Genomic DNA, 13,615 nt, shown 5'->3' with positions numbered 1-13,615 from the left:
TGCAGTGTCACCAGTTTATTGATTAAAGTATACATTGAAAAGAGATCAGTAAGTGTACAATAAAATTAACAGTCACAAAAAAAAAAAAAAGAAAAAAGCTGGTTTTATTTCTTAAACACGCACAAAAAGCTCCAAATCAAAAGAAAATCATATTGAAATGGAAATCAGTAGAAATGTTATGAGTTTTAACACTGACTAAAAAGTTGTATTGAGTAGTCGGGTCTAAAAGGCAAAGGAAATAACAACAATAACGATAGAAAAAAAACCCCAACAACTTCTTTTCAGCATATGCTTAAGACCAATAGTCATCTCCCGTTCTGTCTCATCAGTACTGCAGGCCTGTTTTGAGTGAGAGGCGGGGCTAACCTGCGCTAAAATGCAGGCTATTGGTCGAGGGGCGTTAGGGGAAGCGGAGTTTCAAAAATTGGAAAACACACACGGAGGATGACTCCCTAGTGTGTTAGCTTATTATTACTTAGTCATTATTCTTATCACAAAAGTGGCTCAGTAATACAATACAGGAAAAAACAAAACAAAAACGCCAACACTGGGAGCAATGACAATGTCACTGCTAATGCTAACACTTTTTCTGGATTTTTGGCGTAAAAACATCAATAGGAAGGGGGTGTCGGAGTAATGATTTTAAGAGAATTAAGCACACCGGGTAATTAATGACGACAACAACGACAAAGTACGGTAGAATCATCTGAAGTTTGGATGTGCTAGCAGCTCAAGCTAGGTTCATTTATTACAAAGTCAACCATTTTTGCGTACGAAAATAACCACAAATTAAGCTCGGCTAGTCAGTTATTGGTCCTAGGCTTTTAGTTTGATTAATTTTCATTAATAACAGCTTCAGCTAGTTTCATGAGTTAAGCTAATTGTTTCTTGGTCTTGACTTTGCAGTTTTTGTGCGAAAATAAGCGCAATATACGTACATTTGCCACCTCATGGCAGGCAAAATTTGTGGTTGATCAAGAATCATTAAACAACGCTAACTAGTGATTATCTTTTCAATGAAATTGTTGAAAGTTTTGAGGCGCTATTAGTATTAAAGCTAGGCAAACTTTTTGCATTAAGCTAGCTTTGCCTTGAAGAATGACTTCAATTTCTGCAAGAAAATCAGTGCAAAATGACATTTTATGGAATTGGAATCTTAATAATTAACATGTAATGGCAATTCAGGGTGGCAACATTTTGGTAGGCGAATTTTGGGGGCTGATTATAAAAATGGTAAATGATCGAATACTTATCTGGAGAAATTGTAAAAGATTGGAGGCGCTAGGAGATATGCAAGGTTTTTTTTATGCAACTCCAGAAAACTTTATTTTGGGGGGTACAGATAGTTTCATGACTTAAAACTAAGCTGATTGTTATTTTTGTCGCCGAGAAAAATAATAAATGCAAATTATGGAACGACGTACTAGACTTGCTTAATCAATGAACATCAAATTTGGGTGTTAAAAAAAAATTGCTAACCACAGAATTTCTTTTCAAAGTTTGTCAAAGCTGGGCATCTTTTCTAATTCATAAAAAGCCAATCCATTTTTAAATAATAGTTCCAAAAGTGAAAAAAATTGCACAATTTACATGACTTATAGCAGCCTAGTATTATGATTTTAAAACTAGCAATCGACAGGTGAATTACATTTATGTGTGTGTCTTTTTCATCTAAAAAAAAATTGCATTGATTATTAGCCAAAGCAATGTAAAGCCAATTAATATTTGAGTTCCTTTTCTTTGGCAAACATTTGATATAAAAAAGGGCGCAATTCACATTTGGAATTTTTTTAGTAGCACAAGACAATCTCATGGGTTAAGTTATGCTTATTTTTTTACGGTCCAAGCATCGTATTTATGTGTGAATTCTGTTTTAATAGACCTGTGCGAGAAAAGGAAAAAATGATTTTACATATAACATTGTAAAATTGCTAAACCAAAAGCTAAAATCTAATTTTATTGAACATTTTTATTGGATTCATGGAAAAACGGCAACGCTAAGTTGTGAAATTATATCATAATTAAGCGCGTAGTTTTAGTCCTGGCTTCGTATTTAAGGGAAAATTTCAAATTTACTTCCTAATGATGAACTTTTTCACATAATTTGATTAATATTTCAAATCAATCCATCGTGAGAAAAACCCCAAACAAATCAGTTGCGAAAGGTTAGCAATTTTTGCGAAACGGCAACAACTCAGAATACAGTAGAATCACACAAGAAGCCAAATCCATTTTGGGGGGTTAACGAAGCTACCGGCGAGAAAAAAAAATGACCTCAACTTACAGTACTAAAGTCATTTTACACTTTGACGTTTGCAACCTAAATCGGTGTCAGAGACAATTTGGTTTTGAGTTATGTTGCAAGCTGGTGATTATCTTTTAAACTTTTACTGGACGACACATTCTTCCTGCTTTGCTCTCAAATCATGAAGGTTAAAAAAAAGAAAAAGAAGTATTTAGTGAATTAAAGTCTGCTCAATTTCAAGGGATGTGCCGACTTTAAAACAAAGCTCCAGAGAAGCAAATCGAGCTTGATTCTTAGTGCCTTTATAAATTCTTCAACGATAATTTGAGCGCTAACCAGTGATTTTGACGACGGGTAGACGAAGTGAACAGACGAGAGTCCTAAACATTCAGTCGGTACAAATATTTGAGGAACGAAGCTGCTAATATTCTGTACTGTAACGTTAATTGTGGAGAAAAAAAAAACAACATTTTTCTTCGCTATCAAGTAGTCAACAAACTATCAATGCTACATATCCACTGTCGATAGCTAATGGACAAAATCCTCCGAGTGTTGGGAGGGAAGCGACGGTTTCTCGCAGTGTGAGAGTTACGACAAAACAGAAAAAAATAATTTTTGTCGAGATGGATCAACAACTTCACGTTAACGGCGGCGAATGCATCGCGGCCTTGGATTGCACGACAAAAGGCAACATCATTTTAGAAGATAAAATGAGAAGAAAAAAAAACAACTTGGCACTGACAAATAGAATTGTGGGGAGGGGGGTGAAAAAGAAACGGTGAAAATAGAGCGAGAGTAATAAACAAGAAATACTGCGAAACAAACCAAAAAAAGGAAAAATGAAAAATCTGGAAAACACTAGAAAAATAGAAAAAAAAACTAAAACAATCCCCACAAAATTAAAAAAAAAAAGGATAATAAACAATTTTTTTCTGGGTGAATAAAAAAACTACAAAGAAACAAACAAAAAACATCCCTGGGAAAAAAAAAACAAAACCTTCAAATTGTGAAAAAATGAGAAAAATATTTAAAAAAAAACAAACAAAAAAAAACTTGCTGTAATCATTCTTCCGCAAGTACATTCAACATCCTTCCATTGGGGAGGGGGCATTTTGTCACACAGTAGGTGCATGTGAAGGAGTGAAGCAGCAACAACTACCAGGGCGGGACCAGCAGAGCTTTGCGCCCTCAGATGGCATCAAAGGAAAAAGAAGAGAGGGGCACAAAAAAAAGCTGAGCGACAAAAATCCCCTTCATACGCCTGACTCCAAGCTGATCTGCAGTAGTCCGCTAATTAGCTCTTGGCAGTTTTTTGGAAACACTAAAACGTCGTTTTGCCCATCATCGCTACGCCAAGTTGCTCTCGGTCCTCAGCGCTCCGATTACGCTCTGGATGTTTTCCTCGGGAACCTGCGTCGTTTTGTGTTCATTTAAAAAAAAAAAGATCAAACACAATGAACCGTTAGCTTCATCCGCCAAAACACATGCTAGGCTAAGCTAGCTCACCAGGGCGTGGTCAAACTTGAAGGTGCTAATGTAGTACGCCGGAATGTCAGCGGTCGCCAGGGGCTCCGATATTTGAGCGACGATGCCGCACTCATCTGTTCAAATAAAGAAATAAACGACACACTTACCACCGCTACTAAGTGGGAGACGCTAGCTTGGAAAGCTAGCGAACTCACCAAATCCTAAAGGTTGTCCCCCGATTCGGACCATTTTCCAAAGCTCTCCAGAAGCGCTGGTGAACAGGACATTGTTTGGGAACCTATGGAAAAGACAAATTAGCTTTTAGCAGTAACACGCTAACTAGCCCTTACCATCCCTTTGACGCTAACCTTTGCGTCATTTGTTCATCCATGACTAGGGAAATGTAGCCTTCGATGAGGGAGAAAGAGAAGAATCGAATGTGGCTGGCGTCCTCGCCGCATACGCCCAATTCTTTTGACCTGGAAACGCAACAGCAACAAAAGATAGCAAAACAAGTCAAATCAAAGCCAAGCTCGCAACTCAAGACAAGACACCAGCATGAATGTGCTGTTGAGTCAAGAAAGAAAAATAACGCAAGCCTTAAACGACTTGCTTCTTAGATGTAAACCCGACAAGAAACCCAATCTGAACTTAGACGGTAAACCAGGGGTCTCACACTCATTTTGTCTCAGAGGTCACATAGAGAAAAACGTATTCCTAAGTGTGCCGGACTTGCTTGTAGAAGCAATGCCAGGATGAACACTGCAATTTACACATTTAAACCTCCTTGCAGCTCGAATCCGGCCCGGTGGCCGAAGGTTTGACACCTCTTCCCTAAACAAACCCCCAAATGTAAATCGTAATACAGTGGACCCCCGTGTTACAGTGTCCCTGTCTTACGTTTTTTTCACGTTGCGACATGGAATACAGAGTTTTTTTGTACCCTATTTATGGTGTTTTCCCGGCTTTGCGACAAAAACAACTGTCATGACCCTAGGGTGTTGGCTGTAATTGTGTTATGTCTCCATCTGCAGGCATTTTTAGGTAATTGCACTTATTTTGTGTTGCCATCACATGACGGAGATGCTGGTCTGCTATTGATCCGCCTCACTCGTTTCAAAATGTAGGAACGGTAAAGCTTTGTGGTATTGCGAGTGGTTACGAAACCGTATTTATAGTGCATTTTACTGCTTAATTCGAAGTTGAAATGGTTAGCCATGGGTCCCAAGATTGCTAGTGATGTTAAAGAGAGAATCAAGAAGATGATTTATATGGAAACCAAGCCGGAGATAATCAAGGAAAACGAAGCTAGCCTAGCCTACCCTTACTAGGCAATATGGGCATAACAAGCGCCACTCAAAGCTAAATAAATCCTTTCAAAATGTTTTATTTATGTCGTTTTCTGATTGTGTACATGTATATTATATATACGTAGCACTTACTAAACAATTTTGGTGCAAATTTTTAATATGTATGTACAATTTTGAAGTTTTTACCTCTAAACGCATGCGCTATTTAACATAGGTTTGGGTTGCTCGCCATTCGGTGATTTCACCTAACAAGCCCAACCGCGGAACGGATTAATACTACAACCCTAATCTAGGACCCAAAATCCAAATGTAAAGCTAAAGCCTTCAACCACAAGCCCATCTTACCCTCCAGAGTAGAACATGACATCCATGAGCAGGGTTGCTACAGAGGGGAGCGTGTCGGGATCAAGGCTGGTCACGCAGAACATGTTACTAGGGCTGGACAGCGGGTGGATGATTGGACGCGGCACTGGAGGGGGCGGGAGTTTCCACAAGGTTAGTAAGAAGTGAAAACAGCAAACGTGACTAATCCTCATCGTTCTGCACATACCGAGTTTAGGTTTGACAAAACCATTGGTCACCCCCAGGTGGTGGGCGGCAACGGTCTCTCCGTTGACCACCCGCAGTAACGTGAACTCCGAAGACAGCGTGTGCATGACCATGGGCAGGTCTCGTTCTCGGACCTGAAAAGAATACGGCACACTCAGTTATGTCTTCAGCTCCAAGGACGACATGATTGCAGTAAAAACGCAAAAACCAGGACCGGCCTCGGGGTGTGGCGGGGTAAGCGGTGACTAATCAGATTTGATCATTTAAAAACATGAAAAAAAGCACAATAATCAGGCGCTTATGACATTACGCGGAAGATTCCAAACAGGAAAGTGGCAGATGCACCATACCTGGAATTCTGCTTTTATGTAACAGATTGTCAACACTGACACCATTTTTTCCCTCCGCAGCAGAGCCGCAGAATTTGTTTTTTCACCCCCCGACAGGGGAAGCAATCCAAAGACCCCCCGCGGCTAGAGAGGATTTCTTTATAAAGCCATGTTCTGGGTTACTTGCGCACCATCATCGCACGAAGAAACCTTAACCTTCCATGAAACTCCTCTTAATTTCTGCCATTAAAGACCCCTTATCCAGAAACATAATCAGAATAAGATATTCCCGCCAAAACATTTTTGGTACAGATCGATTTCAGACATTTCGTCAAAAAAGCAATAGACTTTAGATTGCACACTTCAGTAGTCCGTGTGGTTGGGTTACGACCATGTAACCTGAGACTAACAATTTGATTGTTGATTATTTTGAGGACAAATATTTATTAATAAATAATATTTATTTTTGATATCTCTTCTATGATCTTAAGAGGACACTTTAAATGGAGTATTTTTCTGCGGACAAATAATTATTCCTCTTTAAGAACAGGTCAGACATTTTATGTTGATGATTTTTGTATACAAATAATAATAATTAAGTTAATGATTTATTTTTGCGAAGAGATCTCTACTGTAATTCCAAAAAATGACGCTTTATTATATTTTTTGTGGACAAATATTTATTTATAATTCTTTCTTTTTGAGACACTTATTGGTGATTATTTTAAGTGGTACTTGGCTGAAAACATTTTTCACAGGGGTGATTTATGACATCATTATTTAGGATAAATACATATTTGGGATAAATACATATTTTCTATATCAATTTTGTAAAGTTCTGATTCAGTCCCTATTATTTGCATGAATTCCCACGGAAAGGTCCCGACTTTGAAAATTCCCGCGATTTGGCGAAACGCTACGATGCCACTCACCAGGATGAAGTCAGTCTGATATGTGGACAGCATGAAAACGGAGATGTTGTGGTCGGCCAAAGGCGCAATGACAGACTTGGCGATCTTGGTGACACCGATGGGCTGCGAGTTGGAAGCGTTCCCGCCCCCCGACACCACATTGAGCGCCAGCCATGTGGCCTCGGCAACGCTGATGTGCTCCGACTCGGGCAGCTCTGCAGGTGGACAAACGTAAAGACCATTTAGTATTCATGAGAAGCCAACTACTGTTTTACACCAGTGCGTCTCAATTATTTTACTAGGAAAGAGAAAACATTTTGCGCCACCCCAACCGTGACTATAAATAAGATCATTATGTATAAAATGGTATTATCTACTAAAATTGTACCAACAAAAGAAAAAATATATATAAATCATATTTAAAAAATTGTTTACTTTTTACAGTGCTTATACCAGTGCTTCTCAATAGTGTGTGTGTGTGTGTGTGGGGGGGGGGGGGGGGGGGGGGGGGTGCCAGGGGGAGCGCGGATGATCCCAGGGAAAAGTCTTTGTTTTTGCCATTTTATTTTTTTCTGTTTTAGACTAACCTGTAACTTGTATATACACTGTAAAAGTAGTTAACATTTGAAAGTTAACTCATATTGCTTTCTTGTTTTGTTAAGGTTAAAAATGATAGTTGTAGGTACTGTATACTCACACAATTTTTGTAGATAATAATTGTATTTATATTCTGCACAATGAGTGGGAAATTATATTTGCAAGATATAATTGAGATATAATTGATATGAATTGATACAATTGAGTTTACAGTTTACAGGTTAGTCTGAAACTGAAAAAAATAAAGTGCATCAAAGTGTCTGAAATAATATGTCTACCCCTATATATATATATATATATATATATATATAATATATATATTTTTTTTTTTTTTTTTTTTTTCATTTGTAAATGTTCAGAAGGTACACTTTTAGGTATATTTAGCCTTTTGTTTTTTACATGTGACCCCCCTGGCAACACATAGGCTATTATTAGGTATTAGGTGCAGGGGACTTCTGCTGCCTAATCTTAAAAACAACTGAACAAAAACAATATACCAATTATTGTATGAGGTACAATATGGTTTACATATTTTGACAACCACTTCTTTAAACAATAACAACATTAGGTTCACCAAGTTTTCCCCCACCCAAAAAAAAAACAAAACAAAACAAACCTACACATCTGTGGTCTCCAGGGTAACCGAAGAGATTTGGTCAGGTGTGTGACCATGCGGATTTACTCACTGAAGAGCGAGTGGTCCGCCACCATTAGCGACAAAGTGTGCTCAAACATTGGCCGCCCAAACAGATGCCGTAAACCAGCCCCCGTTACACAACACGGTCGGCGATGATGTCACTGTTGCCACGGCGACGCGTTGAAGCTCACCTTTAAAGCCCTCCTCGTCCACAATGATGGTGTAGTCCTCCGGCGTCTCTGTCAAGCTGAAGAACTTGCACCTGAGTGGAGTGAGAAGATGGAAATGAAAATGATGAAAATGTAAATGGTATTTATTTTATTTATTTTTTTTTTGGAGGGGGGGTTATAAAAAGTACGGTATCGGTACCATTGACAACTGATTGTTGAGAAAAAAAGTTCCAATCAAACATCCTTAATTATTCTTTAATACCATTAAAAAATGTTTTAAACAAACTGGGGAGGCAATGCTTTGTATTTAGCTATTACAGTTGTGACCTCTCCCAAGGTCATGCAACCAATTAAATGCATCATGTGAGCCCACGCGGCAGGCCAGCACATCACAAATTTTTCCAAAAAACAACACACGCAGAAACAAGGCGTACGATAGTCGTGCTCGTCTTTGAGGTGTTAAAAGACGTGAGTTTTGATCCTTGCAACAAAATAAGGGTGGTTAACATTTTAAATTGTTGTCCTTCTGAGGCCTGCGATAAAAACGGAGTTCTGTTGCCGCTAATGAGCTAATTGAATGTCGGCATTAGTCGAATTCCCAGGGCATGTAAGGAACTTCACAAGGACTCTTTGACGGAGTCTTGTTGTTGTTGTTGTTTCCAGTGCTGAACTCTGAGTGACCGAGGAACATTAATTACATCAAATATTTGAGGAGGGGGGGGGCACAAGGCCTGGGGGGCATTTTAAGATCACGCCCACACAGGCAGGACAATAGTTGTTTTTGATAACTTTCCGGCGTTTTGCTGTTTAACTGTGTTTAAAACACAAAAAACGTGATGGTCAAAATGCTACAACTAATGCTAACACACATGTTGTTAAATATCACATCAACCAGAGAATTTAATCCTTAAAAATAGACTTTTGAGTTTTTTGGAAAAAATAGTTTCATTAAACAGATGAGGTCATGGAAAATGTTTTAAAAGCTGAATTCTCTTACGAAATTCACTTTAGCAGAAGTCAAGCCAATGCGAGCAAGCTTTTAAACATGAGACATGTAATTTCACCTTTTTTGAGGATGACCACAAATATTTGTCAGTCTTGCTGAACAATGGCCCAAGCCATTTTAACTAACTTAGAAATATAAATTAAAAAAAAAAAAGTGCTTGCTAAAAATGGTGTTTTTGCTTGTCTTGTCTCAAGTAATTAGGCGTACATTTTAATTGTTGTATTTACTTGTGGACTTTACCCAGATCTGATAAGCTTGATTTGATCAGCAGGTATTTATAATACAGCATCCCTGTATTGAACGTTTTATCGGTGCTCCTGTAAAATTTCCATGGCCGCTAAATTTCAGCTGTGGTCTGGTTCCATCCAAATCGCTCATGAATAGCTGGGTAGACTGTACAGTAAACAAACAAGTTTTTGAAATAGATTCGATAGATTAGTCCATCCTATGATTAGATCAGTGATCGGTTATCTTTTTTTCTCACTGATCTGTGATCGATTCCATAATCACGAAAAGTACTGAACTTTTTTTCGTACTCAAGTATGGGAGTCGATTAAGCATTTATATTCTTACCAGAGGAAAAATATTGATACTTGTACTCAAGCTATGAACAACGTCTGCACGGTTAATGTTGATCTATTAAAGGCGACAGTTCTGACATGGGAACAGCACACCAATTCTAGTTCCCATTCGTTCCTAGGGGAAAAATCAAAACGTGTCATGAATGAATCATTTGGGACCAAATGTGTGTTTGGGGGGGAGCTTCGGCGTGCTCATATGGTGCGTTCGGGGGAACTTAACCTGCTTAAGGCTCACATTAATCACAGCCTGGCGACGAAAACAAGTGCAAAGGCCTCCCTTCGCACGACGAGCGTCGCTTTCGCCGAGCTCCAACGACGGTTCGTGAACGCCACGCAGCAGCAATCATGCCACTTTTGACGCTTCAAAAACGGAGTTTTGACGTTAACGCATCCAGTAAAAGACACGCATATGCGTCGATGCACACACCGGGCTGGCGTCGACCCAACGACGGGTGACTGAAATCTAGCAAAGGCCCCGGAAAAGCGGAGCTTGAACGAACAAACACACACGCACAAAAACACATTTCAACAGCATTGCGATACGTTCAGGGCGCCTCGGGGAACTAGCAGAAAACATGAAAAAATGACGGACATTTGAAGCTAGCTGTCTTTAAAGTGCAACAGTGACGAGCCGATTTTGCGGTGCGAAGCAGAAGAATGGACATACCTGGTTTTGGAGGCCAGGAAGGCGAGTTTGATTAATCCGTGAGTGCAAATCTGAATGCCTTCCTTCTCTATACTCGCCACTTTCAAGCTGTGCTCTAAAATGTGAAGCTCCATCTTTTACGTCTTCTCATTGGAAACCCGGCGGCAACGAAAAACAAACTACAAAAAGATCAACAACTCCATAAAGCTATGTACTTGCAAATAAGAAAAGATTTTAATAAATACATAAGCGCCCCAGCCTAAAGTCGTCTTAAATAGAAAAAGAGAAGGAGAAGGAGAGGTAGAGGGGGGAGAGAGAGAGAGGGAGAGAGAGAAGAGAGAGAGAGAAGCAGAGATGGAGGAAGAAGGCAAGAGGTAAGAAAAAAAGGAAAAAACCGGACCTGCTTCAAGGTGGAGACGGAAACGCGCACACTTCCGGTAGGAGGGTTTATAAAATAATATAGATTCCGCGTCATTTACATTTTTTTTAATTAAAAAATAAAAAAGTAATTGTTTCAATATAATTTAAATAATTAATTTACATTTACATATAACATAATTTAAAATTAAAATGCACGAGAAAACATTGTTGTCATTACTGTCCATATTTAGATAATTACATTGAATCTCCAACTAAATATAGAAATCTTTTGATTCGATGTTATTTTTCCGTTAAATTAAAAGCTCAAAATCAGTTTTATCAGGAAATTCTTTTAGAGAAGTGTATTTATTAACCATATACTTATTCTAAAGGCAAGCCATAATTTCATTTTTCAAAACGAACACACCCATAGCAAATAACATGCAGCCATATAAATCTTATGTATTTTATAAATAATAAAACATTTTTATTTTTTTAACAAATAGTAGCAGACGGACAAATATAGATTGAAACGTCTTATTTTGACGCCAAATCACGCGAAAACGGAAGCTACACTCAGCCATCTTCCGGCAGCTTGTCGCAGCTTGAATAGCAGAGGCAGAGGTAGCGGCTCACTGCCTCCCTGCTGCTAGTGTTTGCTCTCCGACTGGAATAGTCAGCAGCTATGGCAAGCCTTTTGAGCATTTATTCGATATCATGGATATCAGCCATTTGCATTTTTCACTAGCTCGGTCTTTGCCAGCACTAGTTGGACATTCAGCCACACTAGATGTGCACTTTGTCACACAAGTTGCACAAAAACTCTACCTTGTCACTCATTTTCAGTCACATGTTAACAAGTCAACTGTGGCTTATTCTAACATGTTAACTAGTGACCTATGATTTGCAGCACAAGCTCACTAGTGAGAGCTGGAACACTCACTAGTGACACTAGTGACAGACTAATGACTGACAAGTTAACTAGTGTGCTCTCTACATCCCGTGATATCAAACTAGTGAATGTCAAATGTCTTACTAGTTAACTAGTGACGTGCCAAATATCCACTTGTTATACTAGTGTGACAGTTTGATCTCACTAGTTATACTAGTGAGACCCAAAATGCTCACTAGTACAACTAGTGGATGCCAATCTGCTCACTAGTTAACTAGTTACACAAAAATAATGAGAAGGTGGTGCAGACATGTTGCATTCTGAAATTCCATTGGCTACACAATTACAATCCTCCAGTCAGGATTTAGATTTTGTTATTAGCCCACCCACTTTATTTGCATGTTGGACACTAGCTTACAAGCTGTTCTGAAGAATTGCAGCTAGCTAACTAGGCTGCCATTTACGGGTTACATGTTAACTTGTGAATGCTGAAACACAGATTGCTTGACTACTTGCAACCTCTTTTGGCCTTACATGCTAACTAGTGAGGCTCAAAATGTGAACTGGTTCACTAGTAAATTGAATATATCCACTAGTTGGACTAGTTGGTCTCATTTTGACCTTACTTGTTTTCTAGTGAAACACATTTTCTTACTAGTAACACTACTTATTGCCAGAGTTACTCACTAGTTTACTAGTGACACAGATTGTCATCTCACTAGCGAACTAGTGGAAGGTATTTTGTCTCACTTGTCAGGCTCATTACTGAACTTGTACGGACTTTGAATGAGCATGTTTGACGCTATTTGGCACTAGGTGGCATGCGCACGCAAGTTGTTAACTAGTTGAAAAAATCAAATTTGACCAATGCACATGTTTGCATCTTACAACACATTACAAGTTCACTAGTGGTGCACACGCTCCAACTTGTAAGAAATGTTGTTAAACTAGCACTGTGTAAATGACAGCTAGTTTGCCCAATACATTAACAAGTACAACTAAAATGCCTACATGTTAAACATTTGTTGTACTAGTTGTGCATTATTGCTCAGTAGTACTGCATAAGGGTCAACTAGTGAAAATAAAAGCCCTACATGTAGGGAAAATGTCAAACATATTTGATCAAATCTTGCACAAGTTCATATCTGGGTGTGACTAGTGAGACAAAATGCCTTCCACTAGTTCACTAGTGAGATGAAAATCCATGTCACTAGTAAACTAGTGAGTAACTCTGGCCTCAACTAGTGTTACTGGTAAGAAAACATGTGTTTCACTAGTAAACAAGTAAGGTCAAAATGAAGCCAACTAGTACAACTAGTGAATATCTTCAGGTTTACCAGTGAACTAGTTAACGTTTTGAGCCTCACTAGTCAGCTAGTAAGGTTGTGAAAATCCCAACTAGTGTTACTAGTCGACATTATATGCCTTACTAGTTTACTAGTGATCGATTTTTAAAACACTACCTAACTACTAAGGTCAAATAAAAACCTGACTAGTGCAACTAGTGGGCGTTTGTCCCTTACTAGAGAACATCTACACAGTAACATGCTGCCGTTAATTCCACTGGTGTGACTAAACGCCAACTTGTATCACGAGTGGACTGCATGCAAATGAGCAGGCGGGACAAAAATGTTCATTGGTCACTATTCAGATGGCATGTCGTGAAGCTTTAACCCTTAAGCTCCCGGACCATTTGAAATGAAAGTAGTGAATTTACTGTACAACTGTTTGAACGCATGTATTTACAAAGAAAATATCAAAATTACATGCATTTATCTGTTACGAGCTGACTTTTTTATGTACTAGGCCACAGACTTGAGTATTACTTTACGGTACAACTCTTGCATACATTGCGCATACATGCTACATTCTCATGCCGAATTTCAAGGGAAACAGGACTAAATCGACAGGAGTT

At 38.8% G+C, this 13,615-nt stretch overlaps 1 protein-coding gene across 1 annotated transcript; it reads right to left on the bottom strand.

Annotated features, from left to right (window-relative positions):
- Positions 1-10,833, bottom strand: castor2 (cytosolic arginine sensor for mTORC1 subunit 2). The gene is made up of 9 exons (XM_088439965.1): positions 10,470-10,833; positions 8,237-8,307; positions 6,833-7,026; positions 5,573-5,705; positions 5,368-5,491; positions 4,081-4,191; positions 3,928-4,010; positions 3,752-3,846; positions 1-3,655 (listed from the first exon to the last, which is right to left on the bottom strand). The coding sequence occupies exons 1-9, from the start codon at positions 10,580-10,582 to the stop codon at positions 3,593-3,595; spliced, it is 987 nt and encodes a 328-aa protein (XP_088296091.1). The 5' UTR covers positions 10,583-10,833; the 3' UTR covers positions 1-3,592.
- Between the last annotated feature and the right edge of the window lie 2,782 nt (positions 10,834-13,615).

Source organism: Hippichthys cyanospilos, chromosome 18 (genome assembly GCF_059441005.1).
Source record: "Hippichthys cyanospilos isolate Australia breed blue-spotted pipefish chromosome 18, RoL_Hcya_1.0, whole genome shotgun sequence".
In the NCBI taxonomy this organism is placed as follows: Eukaryota; Metazoa; Chordata; class Actinopteri; order Syngnathiformes; family Syngnathidae; genus Hippichthys; species Hippichthys cyanospilos.
The sequence above is the reverse complement of the archived record's forward strand: the minus strand, read 5'-3'. Positions and strand labels throughout refer to the sequence as shown.